Source organism: Eretmochelys imbricata, chromosome 1 (genome assembly GCF_965152235.1).
Source record: "Eretmochelys imbricata isolate rEreImb1 chromosome 1, rEreImb1.hap1, whole genome shotgun sequence".
In the NCBI taxonomy this organism is placed as follows: domain Eukaryota; kingdom Metazoa; phylum Chordata; order Testudines; family Cheloniidae; genus Eretmochelys; species Eretmochelys imbricata.
The window spans coordinates 33,227,086-33,246,764 of record NC_135572.1 but is presented as its reverse complement, the minus strand read 5'-3'; the positions used below and the strand labels follow the sequence as shown (position 1 = coordinate 33,246,764).

The 19,679-nt window shown below is 38.6% G+C and overlaps 1 protein-coding gene across 1 annotated transcript in view; it reads right to left on the bottom strand.

Annotated features, from left to right (window-relative positions):
* Positions 1-19,679, bottom strand: part of ARHGAP42 (Rho GTPase activating protein 42) — a 294,764-nt gene that overhangs the window by 49,096 nt on the left and 225,989 nt on the right. The window contains exons 9-14 of the mRNA XM_077805596.1: positions 15,332-15,432; positions 14,460-14,569; positions 8,653-8,731; positions 7,660-7,699; positions 1,869-1,931; positions 18-92 (exon numbers count right to left, since the gene is read on the bottom strand). Coding sequence (XP_077661722.1) covers positions 18-92; positions 1,869-1,931; positions 7,660-7,699; positions 8,653-8,731; positions 14,460-14,569; positions 15,332-15,432 — 468 coding nt within the window. The remainder of the gene's footprint in view (positions 1-17; positions 93-1,868; positions 1,932-7,659; positions 7,700-8,652; positions 8,732-14,459; positions 14,570-15,331; positions 15,433-19,679) is intronic.

Genomic DNA, 19,679 nt, shown 5'->3' with positions numbered 1-19,679 from the left:
AATCTTCCAAAACTTACAAAATATGGTATTCATCAGCTTTTGCACTTTGGAGTTTACACCTCCTATTCTGTACAGCCCCAAGATTGTGATACCTATACGGAAAAAATACAGGATAATGAACTGACTCATGGCACCAAAAGTACAGCATGTTCATATACATGGACACATAGGTGAGAAATGTGGGTGTAAATTTTCAAAATGGTTTATGAGGTTTAACCATCCATTAATTTATAGGAAGTTATGCAGCTAAATTCCTGTACACCACTTTGGACTATTTAGCCCCATTTTGGGAAATTACCAGACATATTTTACTGAAATTACACCATCTTATAAACAAATCTTAGCTACAAGTTAATTAAATGAAACCCCACAAAAGGACCCAATGTTCTGTCTGACTGACTCACGGAAAGGTGCCATGATAGCAGACACTGGAATGATGTCTGAGAAGTGAAAAATAAGTCCCAGAAGCACTCCAGAGGCATGTCCTGAGTTCTTAGCCCTGTTCATATTTACCAAGAAATGTAAACTTATGTAATGCAAGCCACTTCAATGGAGTTACTCTGAATTTACAGCAGTGCAAATGAGAACAGAATAATGTCCTCCATATCCAAATGTTGCTGACAATCACAGCAATTACTTGTGTACAGAATTTATTGGTGATACAAACAAATTCTACTTAAAATATCTGCACAGTCTAGTGTTTTCCTCGTATATCTGCAGTACTTCAGCTACTTTGTCAACGCTGAATGACAGGATTGTTTTAATTTGTAGAGCCCCAAAACAAGATAAAGAGACACCCTTAGGTCCCAATTGACCTCAAATGGTTGAGAAAGGCATGGCCCAAATGCAAAAAATATTTTTTTTTAGTACAGTATGGGAAAATGCTACTGGATAATGTTCTATTTCAGACCTTTATAGCATTATATTTTAACAGACAGAGGATGGGAATTTCATGAACCTTGATTTTCAAAGCAATATTGAGCTATGGTAAAAAATCAAGTCAGAAACAGATCTTGACTTGATCTCTCTTTTTCCCTTAGCACCTTTTACTATACAGAGTTCTTAGGTGTAACCATGGCAAAGTTCTTTTCTGAGGATGTTTGAGAAAAAACAATTATAATTTGTCACAATCTCAAAAGCCTAAACAATAGGATGCTTCTTAAGTTCAGCCAATCTATTTAGAAAATCATTCCTAATACATATATTTAATTTTAATTTTGATGTTATTAAATTTTGTCTATTTGTCATATCAAGTTTTACCATTTAAAAATACTTGTATTATTGGTGCCCCTTTCAACATAATGGCCAAAATTCTGCTCTCAGTAAGGAGCAAGTGACCTTATTTCTTTCAGAAGGTTACATAGGAATAACCGAGGACTGATTTATTTTGAGTAGTAAAATACTAAATCAGCAGTAGCTAGACTATTATTTTGTTGTTCTTCCCATATAGTGCATACTTTGCCTACGATTGAATTTCAGTTATTAAACACAGACAATGGATAACAATGGGTGAAATGTATGCCTGGCGTAAGGCAAATAAAGCTAAGGGAGTAAGCTAGGGATAAATTTGTCCCAATGTGTATTAAGTATAACTGAGCATTAAATGACTAATAACAGAAAAGTGTTAACTTTTTTTAAAACAAGAAGTTGCTATAATTTATACTTAAATGATAAATTAAAGAGTCTTTATGGAAGATTTTGGCAACAGTGTTTCAGGTATAAAAAGCAGTGAAAAGTACAAGTTGAGTGACACAGAGATTCCAAAATGCACCTGGAAAATATTTTCTGTTTAATCATTGTAAAGTAACCTATGTCAGAGAAAACCATATGCATACTATGTAATATATAGAATGTAATCTAATACATACCTCTTGTCTCCACAGCATGAATACATTTCCTCACAAAGTTAAAACCTGCTTCATTTAAGAACACTATAAATTGAAGAAAAGTACATTATTTACTTTAATCTGCCTTCCATTTAGCAACATCTTAATGTTAGGATCAGATGTGAGCTCTGTACATTTGTCCATAAGAGCATAGCACCTAAAGGTGGTAACTGTTCTTTATATTATTGCTTAATTACATCTCTATCCAAAAAGAATGCAATCAAAATTTCTGCTCATTAGTGCATTCATGTGTGTTTGTTGTTATATTTTTAGTATGTAAAATTTCAAAACCAGAATTCTTTAACATCTGTTAGAAATAAAAGTGTGGTATCCTAACCCCACCACTTGTATGGCTGAAAGCGTGTCTTTGTATAAAAAGGATGCATATTCTAAGAATACAGAAACAAAACATTAAGAGAATGAACCATACACAGATGCCTACAGTTTCTACTAGACACCTTTCCCTCAGCTCAATACTTTGCTGTTTATAGCCCCAGCTCTGCAGAGACGTACACAGGTGCTTCACTTCACACACTCAATGTCAACTAATTTAAATGAGACTACTAACCATGCATAAAAATGAGCATGAGTGTAAGGCTTTCCAGGACCAGGGCCTAGGACACGAATAATATATTTTATGATTGTCTTACTATATCTTAATAAAGTATATACTGTGGCTGGGATTTTCAAAGGCACCGAAGGGAATTAGGTGCCCATCTCCCATTGATTTCCAGGGGTTCAGGCGCCTAATTTCCTTAGGATCCACTGAAAATCTCAGGCTTGTGCGGGTATGTATGTATGGGACAGCTGAAAAGGTAGTACCTCTGCATGAAGACAGCCACATCCACAAGGTGTGGCTTGCTTGCAGTTGCTCCGGGTGACTACTCAGCTCTCACAAGTGGTTCCAAATTGACGTGAGTGTACTGCAGCATCACACCCTATGACTTTGCCTTGGCTGGCATGCTAAACCTAATGAGGATAGCTAGCGGTAATAAAGACTGGGGAAAGGGCACAGCTGGCTGTCCAAATGCACAAAGTCTCCTAAGGCAAAGCCAGCAAAAACACCTCTCAAAGAATAACACTGGTGGAAATGGTGCTGAAGCAAGCGAGTGGGTAGCTTAAAGGAGTGTTGCAGATGGATTACAATACGCTGATCAGCCATAAAGACAGGAGTCGTGCTAGAACACCTGGCGAATACCGGACCATAGAATCTGAATGAGGATTGGTAAGAGAAAGAAAATATGCTGGCTCAGTCGTCACTGGGACAAACATGGGTCAGCTCCAATTGATAGTATGCGAAGTACGTAGAACAACACGCAGGTCGGGGAATTACATGATGAAGCTGAAGGATATTTATTGGAACATGGGATGTAAGGCCTGGTATAATGGTTCACTTATAAATGGAGCACTTGTGGTAATGATCCACGAGTTGAAAAGAGAGAAGTGGCAAATCACTGGTCTATGTGAAACGAGATATTGAGAAGATAAAGGAGAATTCTACCATGATTAACCTAGAATATTGACATTGGTAAGAGACGATGGTGGACGATGGTGTTGCATTGGTGCTAAAGCCAAAGGTAAAATAGGCTCTCATGGCATTTAACCCAATATCTCCTTGTATGCTGAAGGTGAGATTCAGAATCAAATCTGGTGCAGTTACCGTAGTACAAGTATATGAGCCAACATCGGCAGCACCCAAGGAAGAAACTGAATATTTTTATAATCATCTACAGAAAACAATCCAAAAAGTTTCAAGACAAGACATATTATTGGTGATGCGAGATTTGAATGCAAAAGTAGAATTGGACTGGAATTCCTGGGCTGCAGCCATAGGCAGAGTTGGATTAGATGAAGAAAATGTAAGAGGAGAAAGGCTACTAAATTTCTGCTTAAGCAACAACCTGGTGGTAACAAACACACTATTTCAACAAAGAAAGCCGCAGAAGAAGTGGACATATGTCACCTAATGGACAAACGAAGAACATGACAGACTTTGTACTTGTGAATCAAGTCTGTTCTCATGCAGATCATTTGCAGCTGATATTGGATCAGACAATAAATTAGGGCTGGCAGCAATAGGTTGAGGCTGAAAGCAACTGAAGAAGTGCCAAGAACTAAGATCTACGCCATGGACAAACTGAAAGAGACAGATTTCAGGAAAACGTACAAAGAATTCATGTGGAAAAATATCACATCTTCAGTGAAAGAAAAAATGAACACTGAAGAGACATGTGTGACATACTGTACCCCAGGTTATCCCTGGTACGCACATATCCACCACTTAAGAACATATGAATGGCCATATTGAGTCAGATCAAAGGTTCATCCAGCCCAGTATCCTGTCTACTGACAGTGGCCAATGCCAGGTGCCCCACAGGGAGTGAACCTAACAGGTAATGATCAAGTGATCTCTCTCCTGCCATCCATCTCCACCCTCTGACAAACAGAGGCTACGGACACCATTCCTTACCCATCCTGGCTAATAGCCACTAATGGACTTAACCTCCATGAATTTATCCAGTTCTCTTTTAAACCCTGTTACAGTCCTGGCCTTCACAATCTCCTCAGGCAAGGAGTTCCACAGGTTGACTATGCGCTGAGTGAAGAAGAACTTCCTTTTATTTGTTTTAAACCCGCTGCCCATTAATTTCATTTGGTGGCTCCCAGTTCTTATATTATGGGAACAAGTAAATAACTTTTCCTTATTCACTTTCTCCACACCACTCATGATTTTAGACCTCTATCATATCCCCCCTCAGTCTCCTCTTTTCCAAGCTGAAAAGTCCTAGCCCCTTTAATCTCTCCTCATATGGGACCTGTTCCAACCCCCTAATCATTTTAGTTGAACTTTTCTGAACCTTTTCTAATGCCAGTATATCTTTTTTGAGATGAGGGGACCACATCTGTATGCAGTATTCAAGATGTGGGCATACCATGGATTTATATAAGGGCAGTAAGATATTCTCCATCTTATTCTCTATCCCTTTTTTAATGATTCCCTGTATATGGTTATGACATTTTGTACAAAATATGTCTTGTTAGGTATCACTTGAAAAGTTATGATTTGCTGAATTTCATTATCCTGTTTAAAAGTGTGTATCTTCATTGTATATGAAATTATGAGATTTTGCTATATGTTTTTTGACAGGGTCGGGCCAGATGGCTATAGGAGAGTAATAGAAGGCAGATATATTAGCCCCAGGCTAAGTAGGTCCCTTTTCCCTGGGTAAGGTAATGGGGAAGGTTCCAGAACAATCAGCAACCTTCTGGAGACAATTAAGACAGGCTGATTAGAACACCTGCAGCCAATGAAGAAGCTGCTAGAATCAATTAAGGCAGGCTAATCAGGGCACCTGGGTTTTAAAAAGGAGCTCACTTCAGTTTGTGGTGTGCGTGTGAGGAGCTGGAAGCAAGAGGCATTAGGAGCTGAGAGTGAGAACGCGGACTGCTGGAGGACTGAGGTGTACAAGCATTATCAGACACCAGGAGGAAGGTCCTATGGTGAGGATAAAGAAGGTATTGGGAGGAGGCCATGGAGAAGTAGCCCAGGGAGTTGTAGTTGTCATACAGCTGTTCCAGGAGGTGCTCTACACAGCTGCATTCCACAGGGCCCTGGGCTGGAACCCGGATTAGAGGGCGGGCCCGGGTTCCCCCCAAATCCTCCCAACTGCTGGTCAGACACAGGACTGTGGGTTCAGAAAAATGGCCAAGCTGAGGGCTGCTTTGAAGCTCCAAGGCTCCACAGTCCAGATTGCACCCTGGGGCATCGAACAATGTGGAACAATATAAAAATGGGATTACAAGTGCAGCTGAACAAGCGTTGGGCTACAAGGCCAAAACAAAGAGACCAAGGTGGATAATGGCTGAAGTGCTGCAGCTGTGGGAGAAACATAGGAAGCTGAAGGAGAATAAAAAATAGGACTAAAGTCTTAGAGCTAAATACAATAGGCTGCTTAGAGGGATAACACAGAAAGCAAAGCGAGACAGAAACAATTGGATAAACGAACAATATAAGGCAGTAGAAGAATAAGTGAAGAGAAATGTGGCACAGGAGTGGAATTGTAAGATGAGAGAACTGAGTGGGACATATGAGTTGAAGATGTTGGCTGTGAAAGACAAACATGAAGCAATTGAGCATGAACAAGCGAAGAATAAGTGATGGAAATAATATTTTGAAGAGCTGTACAATGTGCAGAACACAGTAGATGAAATGGTTCTAGAAAAGCTTCCCAGAACAAAGGAGGGCAAAAAGATGCTGGAATTCTTAGACAAAGAAGTAAATATCTCAAAAGTTGATATCTTGATATCGAAAGTAAATATCTTGAAAAACAAAAAGGTAACAGATAAGAACAATGTAATTGCAGAGATACTGCAAGCAGGGGAGGAACACTTGGTAAATGTGATGCACAAACTATTCAACAAGATTTACAAACAAAAGCAAGTGCCGAACAAATGAGGGAAAGCGATAATAGTTCTGATCTACAAAAAAAAAAAAAAAAAAAGAGATCGGAGTGAGAATAAGAAACTACAGAGGGATCAGCTTAGTGAGTGTGCCAGGAAAAGTATTCACCAAAATGTTGCAGAGGAGAATGAAGAGGTATATGGAAGTGGCTCTTGCAGAACTGGCTGGATTTAGATCAAAATGAAGTATAAAAGATCAGTTATGTATGATAAGACAGATATCAGAGAAGTATACAGAACACAACTGAACCTGTTACAACGACTTTATAAACCTCAAACGGGCTTTTGAGAGCATTTAGCAAAAAGTTATGAGACTGTATGGCATCCTCAAAAAATCAATCAAGCGGATAGAAAACATTTACAGCAAGTCAATTAGCGCGGTGAGAGTAAACAAGATGCTGACAGAATGATTCAGGATGACTGTAGAAGAAAGACAAGGATGCATCCTATTGCCAGATTTTTTCAGCTTGGTAGCGGAAGCAGCAATGGCTACATGACTGAGAGATGAAAAGGGAGGAGTCATGTTACATTATAGGATGTGTAGGATAAACACAGTGAAGAATGACATACAAGACGTTTAAATATGAATGAAACTGTGACGCTGGTACAAGATAGGAAGTGCTGGACAGACTTCATTCGGCTCCATTGTTATTGCTGAGCTGACGGATGGGAATCAAAGAATAATAATAATGTATGTGTATGTGTGTAATTGAGTAAGACACCTGCACAGACGCACATCAAATATAATGGAGTATCTGCATGATAACATAATGTTTGCCCATCACCACAGTAAAAGCCATAATATCCCTATATCTGAAGACCATAAACAAGTTATCATGTTCAGGGATATTATGTCAAGGTACAGGTGGTCCATTTTATACATACATTTATATATAGAACTATGAATATATCTATAGGTATCTAGAATGACATTTATATATAGAACTATGAATATATCTATAGGTATCTAGAATGACATTATACACATTTATATATAGAACTATGAATATATCTATAGGTATCTAGAATGACATTATGCTTTGGAACCAGGTTAGCCAGAAGCATGATTTATTTGATTTTCTCCCAATTTATATTTGATTATAATACAAATATTGAAGACTTTTTCACACCTGATGTAACTGACCCTTGAGACAGGATGCTCTTTCTTGCAAGTTGACAGAAAAGAGTAATTCTTGGCAATATATGAAAATATAATTATGTAATTTGTAACCTAATATGCCTGAAAACAAGGACATTATACTGTAGAAATCCAGGTACATTTAATAATTTTACATAACTAAAAAAAACTTACTTTCTTCCTTCTTGCTAATAATTGCTGGCAAAGTGTAAATCTGAAAAAGAAAACATTGCAATATGAACATTTGTGACTTCCAGGTCAGTTAAGAGATCTCAAGCCAGTGCAAATACATTTTGCATTAGCATATTGCATGGTGCAAGCCTTGCTCCTGCCATTTATTTACTAAACAGTCATTGTAAATGGGCTTAACAAGCATAAAACTTAAAATGTTGCCTCTAGCAGGCACTCTCTCTTATGTGAGTTCAGTTCAACTACATGTTTGGTTAGCTGAAAGATGGTAGTGAGTAGCCAGAATTGTAGATTCTGTATGGTTATATGTGAACCCTGTTTACTCTCAGCCCTAACTCCTTGGTTGGACCAGTTCAGTGAGACCAGGTGCCATCTAGCTCGTAAATCTGAACAATCATTTTCTCCCTTTTGGGTCTACATGTGGAGCTTTGCCATTGTATTCGATGGAAATCTCAAGTGTAGGTTAATGGCAGGATGAATCCTCAGGTGAGCTTCTCTCATCAACTCCCACCAGCCTCCATCACAGTTTCTTTTCTCTGCAGCACCTTTAAAGGTGGCGATACCGCTGCTCAAAGGCATCACCCCTAAAATGACTTGCTCTCACCAGTCTGGAGAGCACAAATTCACAAACTGTGCCTGTGCACATGTATCCTGTATGCCAACGAAATATGCTGTTGGCTGGATTGTCAATATCCCAACTAAAATAAGTGACTCAATGCGTGATTGCAGATTGAGATATACTATTTTTTCTGCTTCATTATTAATTTAACGATTATCTTATCATTCGTGTTTATTTTGCCACTGCTTTGTCCATACAGCTTGTGAAATACCGTTTGCACGTACAAATTGTGTTGTAAAAGTTTATGTAAATTGTTTCTCCGTGTCTGAGATATTTTGAGATGCACAGCAATTTGTTCTTTTCACTTCTGTATACAAGAAATCTGAACTCATAATAAATAATATAACAAATTTCCTTACTGGTTCCTTTCCATCCATAGCTTCCAGCCAAAGTTTCCTGTTGGACTCTGAAAAAGCCTGTAGTGTTATGATTCCGTTTCTATTAAAAGAAAATATATATTATTTAAAACATATTAATTATTTTTCCAACCAATGATATTTAAGATAATTTTAACAGGAAATGTGGTTTAGTCTAAACATAATTATTTACTTTTTTGTAGTGCTAAGCATGTATCTTGACCTTTGTGTCTGTTTTTTGTCTCTGTGAAACTGGGATAATAAAACTTACTCTGTCACAAGGGAGTATAAGACTTCATTAGTTAACATTTGAGAATCTCAGATGAAATGTGGTGTCAAAGTGTAACTATGAATTGTTTATACAGCCGATAAAAATAAAATTAATTCATTAGATGTGCCTACTTAACTAATGGAAGAGGTGCTGTAGAAATGGTTTTTTTAGTGATACAAAAGCACACATACCTACTAACAACTAAGTGTAAATATTACTTATATATAACTCAGCTGTATAAACAATTCATAGTTCTGGATCTTTTTGTCTGCATCAGTGAGCTACTTTAAAAGTGATGCCAGTCCAAAAAGTGGCAAACATGGAGCGTCAAAGAAACGCCACTTTCAGAAGCTTTGCTCTCACCTGTCTAGGACCCATCTATGCAAAACTTTTGACACCTTGTTCGAACCCACAGTCTTCCTTTGCCAAATACAGAAATAAAAGATACTAAATTTATACTCATTACCCCCCAGAGTACTCTCACCACTTAATTATAACATTTTTCATGAAGGACATTGGAGAATATGAAAAAATATATATACACAAACAGAGCTCCACAATACTGAAGAAGAAATGAAAAGCCTGCCGCATTAAATGAATATTGGATGTTATTCTACAAATTATGTGCTATCTCAACCACAAGATATTAAGAAGCTACCGGGTGAAATTCTACAGCCTGCATCATGCAAGAGGTCAGATTAGATGATCACAATGTTCTCCAATAGCTTTAAAATCTGTGCATCTCTACACATCATATATATTTAAAATGTAAAGGGTAAGTTATAGATTCAAACCAAAACAGGGACAGGGAGGGGGATATACATAAAGAGTCCTCCTACCTAAATTAGGATTTGATAAACATTTTCCACCCACACACAATGTTTCACAAAATATTTTAAACTATACAACTTTGGGCCAAACTCTGATTTCCATTACACTAGTACACATGAAGAGTGACTCCTTGACACCTAGAGTCCAGGGACCGACGATGGGGACTCTGGCAGGTAAGCCAACCTGTGCCCAGGGGCTGATGGTGCTGTTCAGGCAAGCGCTGGCGGAGCACCCCCTGTGGTGGGAAGCAGTGCCGCACGGATGGAGACTGCTGGAAGGGTCCCAGAGCAGGTTTACCCCTCGAATGGTGCACCTCAGTGGATGGCATGGGCGGTACCGGAAGGGACAGTATGTCCTTAGTGGCCTGTAAGGCCTCCAGTGTGGACGGCACGCCAGGTACTGAGTGCCTCTGCCACTTTCCAGGATGGCAGGCGGGTCTTGAAGTGGGCTCTACAGCTCAATGGGAGTCGGAGCTTGGCCACTGTCTGGAAGGGAAAAGCTGCCCCGTGCAGATCTTTGCTCTCCGCCAGCTCTCTCCTTCCCTTCATGGGACAAAGCACTCCCAAGCTTTCTTAGCTTTTTTGCCGGTACTGGGAATGGGGATTGGTGGCACACTCTGCACTGAGGCCGTGGTGCTTGGAGTAGAGTCTGATCTTGTCGGCTCCGAGGACGGTGCAAGGGCTGACTCCATAAGGAGCGCTCGGAGATCAATGTCCCGCTCCTTCTTGGTCTGCGGCCTGAAGCTCTTGCAAATGCTTTCTAGCTTAACGCTAAGGGAACTATTAACTATACAACATTAAACAACTATATACAACAAAAAGAAAAGAGAACACTTCAATCTCTTTGGTCACTCGATTACAGACCTAAAAATGGCAATTCTTCAACAAACAAACTTCAAAAACAGACTCTAAAGAGAGACTGCTGAATTAGAATTAATTTGCAAACTGGATACACTTAACTTAGGCTTGAATAAAGACTGGGAATGGATGTGTCATTACACAAAGTAAAAGTATTTCCCCTTGTTTATTTTCTCCACTACTGTTCTTGTCCACTGCTGGAAATGGCCCACCTTGATTATCACTACAAAAGTTTCCCCCACTCATGCCCACTCTCCTGCTGGTAATAGTTCACCTTTCCTGATCACTCTGGTTACAGTGTGTATGGTAACACCCATTGTTTCATGTTCTCGGTGTATATAAAATCTCCCCACTGTATTTTCCACTGCATGTATCCAATGAAGTGAGCAGTAGCTCGCGAAAGCTTATGCTCTAATAAATGTGTTAGTCTCTAAGGTGCAACAAGTCCTCCTTTTCTTTTTGCGGATACAGACTAACACGGCTGCTACTCTGAAACCTATATACAACAAATTCACTACTAGACACAGTACGGCCAGGGAAGCTTGTCAAAGCAAGGAAACATTCCAGCGCTGTCACTGGCGGTAGGAAGGAACTGAGGGAAGGGGGAAGCTGGTGGTGCCCCTTATACGGGTGCATATGTGTGCCACTCCAGTGGGCACCAGAGCTGGTCCCCTACCGCTACCACTGAGGGCAAAACTTCCAGTGCACGTGGCGAGCACACACACCTACAATGAAATGGACGTGAGCAAGCACTCGAAGAAGTGTATTATGTATGTTATGTGCAGAACTGGTTACAGTACTGCAATACAATAAAGATAAGTGACTACTCGAAGAACTCTTATAAAAATCTGAACTGAAAACTGTTGAGAACAACATCTGAGTAAAATTTAAATTGTTTCAATTAGACGTGTTGCTTCCTGTTAACAGTTTAAACGTTTTCATATCAGATTGTTTCTTTTATTTAGTGCAGTGGTTTTCAATCTTTTTTCATTTGTGGATCCCTGAAAAATTTTGAATGGAGGTGCAGAGCCCTTTGGGAATCTTAGACAGTCTGCAGACCTCTAGGGTCCCAAGACCACAGGTTGAAAACCACTGGTTTAGTGACATGTTCACTTCAGTCTATGTTGTCTTATCAGCACTTGCAACATCTCCATATAGATTCTGAGTACTCGGTGGGAGAGGATGGAGTCTCATGAGATGAGAGGCTTGGAGGTGGAGGAAGAGTTGCTCATGACAGCCCTTTCCAGGTCTTTAAAGACTTTGTTGTATCTTATAAACTGTATGAGTATTCAGTGAAGGCCAAATCCTGCAAGTTACCAAATGCCCTTCCTTTCTGACTGAAATTAATCACTGTTGAGGATACTCAACAATGCTCAGGATTACATCTTAAAAAAACTTAAGCCTAATCTTTAAAATCAGTATGCAGTAATTTAAAGTCAGTCGTTAGCAACTTTGTGTTCTTCCCAATTCCCCTATGTTTTATTACTGTATAAATTAAAAAACATGGAACAGCAAGGAAGTATTTTATCATTACAAATACACTTGACATCAGAGTCTCCCTTTCACAGAGGAAGCCAAGTTTCAATTTATGTCATCCAGAAGTGATTAGTGCCACTCTTTGCATATGGGCTGCCTGCCAACTGATTATTTCTTGGTATCATGAGGACCAGAACTTTTTATCTACTCTGCTGACTTACATAAACCTCCACTAGTTTCCTGTTAAATATGGAACCGATTTCAAAACTTGACTTTTTGTCAGTCTCCTTCTCATAATAGTATTTTAAGCAACCCTGTGAACTAGTGTGCTTTCAACTTTTTTATCTACGTTTTCAGAAAACATTTAGGTGTAAGCTCTCTGCATTTTAACTTGTTAAAGCAAGTCAAAATAAACAAGACTTGTTAAACCAAGTTAAAATTAACAAGTTTTATTCCAAGCGTATAACTCCATTTAAAGAGAACTGAAAGAATTTAAGATCTTTCTAAAAATTCAAAGACAAAACTCACTTTTTAACTATCTTACAATAGCACTACCATCATTTTGTCTGATAAAATTAGTTCTGATATATTTTGATCTTTGCATTTGAACCACTCTCTGATTTTGGTTTTCCAAAACAAAATTGTAACCTATGTTTTTTTTTAAACAAAATCAGAACAAGAACAACCCAGTTTTGCCCAAATTTCTGAAATTAAAGGGCACCAAATATCAAGTAATTTATCCCAACATATCCCCACCCCAAATTTGCAGTGTTAATGTCTGCATTTTACCTATTCTATTAATACACGACTTCAGATTACAGGTATATTTATCTTTCACAAGCACAAAATTCACCACAAAATTAACATGTTATAAAATAGTGACATGGCTGCATAGTACATTACTATTATTATTGTAGTCACAAAATATTTCTCAGAGAAAGACCATGAAAGATTTATATAAATAGTGTGAATTTACTAATTCTGTTTATTTCACCATGATTTTAAGGCAGATGTTTATCCACCTCTTGTCTCCTGTCCACTAGCCCAAAATTCTTAAAAAAGAACAAATATAACTTTCACTGTGTATTTGCATTCCCGCCCCCCTCAAAATGCTGTAAAACTGTTCCTATTCATTTCATACAAGTAAATATTTCCAGTAGTACCTAGAGAAACACTTGTACAGCTATTTCAGCATATGGGAAAAAACAAACTTTCTTAACTTTAACTTGAATAGGTAGAAATAGATTTAACTTCCACATAATTCATGGATAACTAGAAACTGTGGAAAAACCAATTTGAGAGAGACATGGAATGTGTGTGTGAGAGCGAGAGAGCACACTTTTTTTTAGATATTTATCACATGGGCCAAAATTTTAAAATTAGCCTCCTTAATAGAATCATAGAACTGGAAGGGCGCTCGAGAGGTCATCTAGTCCAGTCCCCTGCCCTCAAGGCAGGACTAAGTATTATCTAGACCATCCCTGACAGGTGTTTGTCCAACCTGCTCTTAAAAATCCCCAATGATGGAGATTCCACAACCTCCCTAGGCAATTTATTCCAGTGCTTAACCATTCTGACAGTTAGGAAGTTTTTCCTAATGTCCAACCCAAACTGCCCTTGCTGCAGTTTAAGCCCATTGCTTCTTGTCTTATCCTCAGAGGTTAAGAAGAAACAATTTTTCTCCCTTCTCCTTGTAACAACCTTTTATGTACTTGAAAACTGTTATCATGTCCCCTCTCAGTCTTCTCTTCTCCAGACTAAACAAACCCAATTTTTTCAATCTTCCTTCATAGGTCATGTTTCCTAGACCTTTAATAATTTTTGTTGCTCTTCTCTGGACTTTCTCCAATTTGTCCACATCTTTCCTGAAATGTGCTGCCCTGAACTAGATACAATACTCCAGTTGAGGCCTAATCAGCGTGGAGTAGAGCGGAAGAATTACTTCTCATATCTTGCTTACAATACTCCTGCTAATACATCCCAGAATGAGGTTTGCTTTTTTTTGCAACAGCATTACACTGTTGAATCATATTTAGCTTGTGATCCACTATGGCCCCCAGATCCCTTTCCGCAGTACTCCTTCCTAGGCAGTCATTTCTCATTTTGTATGTGTGCAACTCATTGTTCGTTCCTAAGTGGAGTATTGCACTATAAGGTTTCCAAAAAACATATATGTCTATCCAACATGGTTAATTGTGCATGGATAATACACACATGTAGTGTTATTTGCTTTGTGGTCAGAAAAATAGGTTCTGAGCAATTAGGAGCACACATTTGAAAGTTTGGCTTTATATGCACATAGTTATTAAGGAGCACACATTTACATACACTTTATTAAATAACTAACAATGTTCTTTAAAAAAAGAACCTCAAACCTTTCAGATACTTCAATATCAAAACAGAAACGTTTGTCAATTGAATCAGTCTTTCTCCGGATGCAGGATTTTAGCTTGAATATTTCTGGTGAGCTTGTGACAAGGCCATTCTGTAAGACATACAAAAAAAGAAAATCAGCATGCAGAGACTCTACGTTGATAAAATAAGGCCCTGATCCTGTGAATATTTTCACACAGGCTTAAACCCCTCTACTCTGCTTAAATTTAAGCATGTATATAATTGCTTGCAGGGCTTAAAATTATACAAGCACATTATTCAATTATTTTTCTCTCTGTCATATATATACTGAAAGAGACAAAATTACTTAATGTACTTCCTCACATAATTGTTTACCATTCTTCAGATAGTTCAACATATTTAATAAAATGTCTAATTGTGGAAGTTTGCTTTGAAAACTCTCTCTTTAAGTAAAACTATTGGTATTTATCAAGTCATAAGAACATAAGAACGTAAATCTGAAAACGTATCTACATATTTAGATCTGATAGGATTAAATGTCAATCAACTTTTAAGGAATAAAAATGAGGACGTCTAACTCATATTTCTGTGCTAAGTATGGTCGTTTTCTTACCTGTTTGGAGATACCACAGAAAACGATGATATTGTATTTAGCATGTAAATGAGTGATGGAAAAAGTAGATATTTTAATTTGAAATACTTACTATGACCTTTATTTTCATAAGTAAAAACATTTGTTAATCATCTTGTTGATCCATGACAGAGGGCACTTTGTTTACCCTAACTTCCCTAATATATTATTTTTTCCTCATAAATACATTGAGTGGATAATATAAAAAACACAAGCTGGATCTCATGTATATACTAAGAGATATGTCAAGATAATACTCACCACTTTCCCACCAGACTTTGTTTCAGCTCCACTCATTGTAAATGTTTTTGTCCCTTTATCGTAAGTACAGTAATGTTTTACCCAGGTAAATCCCAGGGGTCCTAGATGAAAGAAATGTAAGATTTTTTTTAAAATGTGGACATTTTACCACAATTTTATCATATTATGGATACATGGAGAGGTCTGGTGTAAGTGCCTGAGCACAGGATGAGGAGTCAAACTCCCCTGCTCTACTTCAGGCTCTAACGCTGACTCATTCCTGAACCTTAGACATGTCATTTAGGTCTAATTTTGAAGTGCCTCAATTTTGGGCTGCCCAATTTAAAACTCTGAGGGTTGGGTTTTCCCTATTGGCGGAATGGAGAGAGTTCAGAGCCTAACAAGTTACACTCTGCATGGTATGTGTATGTAAAGAGACTTCAGTCATCTCTGCCTTGGGGGTATTGTTAAAGATTTCACCACTGGGAAAAGAGCAGCAGCATTCATTCCATTCTTCCTCGGAATGGTCCTTATCTGCTGAAAGGATGGTTGAACTTGATCACAAGGATGGTTGGTTGACTTGAACACATGAATCATGAAATCAGGGCACATTTCCCTAGAGTTCCTTTCTCAGTTCTCAAAAGTGCTTGCCAAAGACACTGCTTGGGAGTTGAGAATATCATGAATTATCAATCTGCAAGAAAAGCTGCCATGACAAACTTAACTCTAGTAGCTGGTTTCCATTTCGGGGATGTCTTTGCAAAGAAAGGGTTAGAAATATTGTTCTTTGTAAAAGGAAAGCACAAATTAGTATTGGCACATATGGGGTAAACTGCCAAATTGTCTGCAAACTGATAACTGCATGAACTCAAACAGAACCACTAAGCAATGACCCTAGTGCCTCACAGGAATATTGTTTAGTACAGCTATGCATGTCTGCCCAATGAATAGGGCCTGATTTTATCACTTAGCCTAAAGAAGTCACCTCCAACATCACCGTGATTCTTAATCCTATCCGGAGGCACTGCTTCATTACTGACTTAGGGTACTTCTTCACTGAAGAGATAGTCTGGTCTCTTATCCAGGACATCAAACACCCCAAGCCCACCCCACTCATCCCACACACAAAACCGTTTCACAGGAGTTTAATGATGCTTTCAACCAAGGCTAGCTGGTATGGCTCGGGGTGTGGGTTAGAGCCCAGGTTTTGCTTTCACACACTTAGGCCAGTGACCTACCCACTTTGCAATGAAGATGCAGATTAGATCACTTGAATGCAGATAGCTTTGCAATGTCCAATTCCCAGAAGGACAGACAAGTCCTCCCACAATTCAATGGGAAAAAAATCAGAATGACTCAGCCCACTGAAGCACAAAGAACCATGGAATATGCCCCCAGAAGTCCTAGCAACGCACACGGGGGGGCAGGAGGAGGGGGAAGGAGATCAGCCAACCCATGCTAACTCTGTAGTGGAGACGAATCCTCAGAGGGAAGAATGCTACCTGCTTAGTAATCAGAGACACTTCCTGTAGGATCTACATGAACTTCTGACACCTCTCATCAAAATATTGTGCTTGATGGGGATTGCAAAATCTAGTGGGACACATGCACACACACATGGTGCCCTGATTACTAAGTGAATTAGAAAATAAGAACAGGTCAGATAGCATTGTGGAACCATGTGTGTAACTCCAATTAATTTCAGTGGAAGTTGCTGGGCATATGGAGGCCAGAATATGACCCTTTGCTTTTTAAATTCAATGTGCATCAGGCAGGACACATGATTTTGTTTTTAAATTAGGATAATTGCTAAAGTAAAGATTGTTAGGTTGGTTGTTTTAACTGAAAAAAACTAACATTTAACTGCTGAAATCATAGATGTTAAAAGAAAATAAAAACCACAGTAATTTTGTTCCAGTTACTGTGGATTTGTTTTGTAAATGCACCCATCCACAAATGCAGCAATATGTTCAAAGGCTACACCAGTCAACTCAATCAGATGTTTGACAATCTATGTATCTAACCATGCAAATTTACATGGCTTGCCATACAAGTATGCCAAGAGAATGCTGTCTCTCTCATTTGTATTTCACAGACAAGTATTAAGCTGAGTCAGCAGCAGATCAAACAGAAAAAAAAAAAAGTTGGCCATTTTACTTCTGAACTATAAACACATTCTTATGGTGCTTTTACCACATTTTTTATATTGTCGGCATTTTCACCAACTCTCAAGTTATATCAGAAAGGGGAAAATTTTCAAACCATTTTAAGGCACCTAAAGAAGGTCTGATATTGAAAGGTGCAGAGCACCTGCAGCTCTCATTCATGTCGACCGTAGTTGGAGATGTTTAGCGTCTCTGAAAATCAGGCCACTTGTGTTTGAGTGGGTAAGTACGTCTTTACAGAGGCAAGTACTTGGCACCCAGCTTTGAAATTTTAGCCCAACATGCCTGATTTGTGACATTATACTTGTTATTTATAACCCACTGTCCATGTGAATACAATCCATTTTAAATCCAATTTTATTTTATCCTGGCATCGTCTACTATCAAAACTTTGTTCTGAGGGATACCTAGTGCTCCTTTTCTCCAACCCATACTCACCCTGCTATTTCTACAATACATTTGTTATAGCATTTTACAAATTTGCTTTTTGGGAAAAATTAAATAACTCATTGTTTCATAGTCCAACAGTATCTTTAACCTCTTGTGTGGTACTAGCAATAAACGTGTATAGTTTTACATTCAGGAGTGGCAAATATTAACCAAACTAACTTCTGGACAGCATACGTGACTGGTTGTGGGACACTAAAGCCAGCATGATAAGGAAATAAACAATTAGCACCTTCATCTCTGAGGCAGAGATTACAGACCTTCTGACTTTTCCCCAAAATAAACTAATGATCCAATCCTTTGTCAGTGAGAGGATATCAAGTTGGCTTCTCACCATTTAATGAAACACTTCATGTGCCTGACATTTCACTCCTTTCTTGGTCTCCCATTAATAATGCCCGGTGTAGTTTCCGCTTAACACTGGTTTTTATTATTATTTTTCAATTAAAGAGTACATGCTCTGCTCAAACCTTATCAATGCTACCGCTACGGCTGCTAAAAATCTGCAAGGTTAAATAAGAACAGAAAAACGGCTCTCTCCTTTTTGCTCATATATGTTAATAAGAGTTAAGGCCAAGATTTCAGTGGGAAGGTCAATTATCTAGAACACTCTACAATCCCTTGAAAGGGTTCTGGGAAGGCAGCTATCCTCATGACAATCTATACTAATCTTTGGGTAAGACCAGGTACGATACAGGAGATTCTAAAGCCAGATGCCAAGTATTTTAATGTTAGACTCAGAAATTAGGAATGAGTCAAAATTGGATTTGTATTCAAATAAATACCAGCATTTTATCATGATCTGTATTTGTTAGAACACCAAACTTGCATGCACACATACACATCTCAAACAAGGTCTCCCTACTTCTCCAGCTTCAGCCAGACCCTCATCAAACAGAGCACTGCGTAGCACACAGGATTGAAATTGCTTCACTAAGGGGTTACAATGAAAGTGGTGCAGCTCATTCAGCCAGGTTGTTTACATTTGATTAACTCTGAACAGTGCTATTTGATACTGTAGATCACATACAGCTTTTAATCTCTCTTCTGTCCTCAGTGTTTGGTATCCAGGGCTGTTCACTCTTTCAGTTTGGATCAAACTGTTCTATGGTTCATTTCATGCGGTCTCTGATTCTATTTCTTCTTCACATTGTGAAGTATTGGTTGACTCCTCTCAGTGTTCTTTGTTAAGTCCATTAACTTTTTATTCTATTTGTTTAACCCCTTTGGACTCTGCTTAATTCCAATGGCTTTTCTTATCACTTGCATATAGATGAGCTATAAATCTATACCTCTTTATCAGGGTTCTCCAGTTACCTTTGTTTTTGTATTTCATGTTGTTTCTCTCACATATGAAATTGGAAGATATACTTTATTTTGCTTCTAAGTCTTTACACCTTAAGCTTTGCCCCCAACTGGCTCATGGATTGGACACTGAGTTGCTTCCTAGAACTCCTTGATCACTGCTAGAGGCACTGGACCATTTGTGAGGCATAAGGCTGCGAACTTTCAAGAGACAGAAGTGGTGGCAGGGGGTCACCTGAGGCATGTGAGAGCACTGAGAGTCTGTCAGTTTTAAAGAGAAAGGCCTCTAACAAATCAGGATACTTTTTTTTCCAGGTTGTGATTAGTTGGGGCCAGATAGCTCCTGGGAGAGTTCCCTGTGGGCCAGTCTGACCTTAAATATAAACAAAGCAACAAAACAGACATGAAACCTACCTTACTCTGAACAATTTACTTGCCATCCCCTAAAAGCT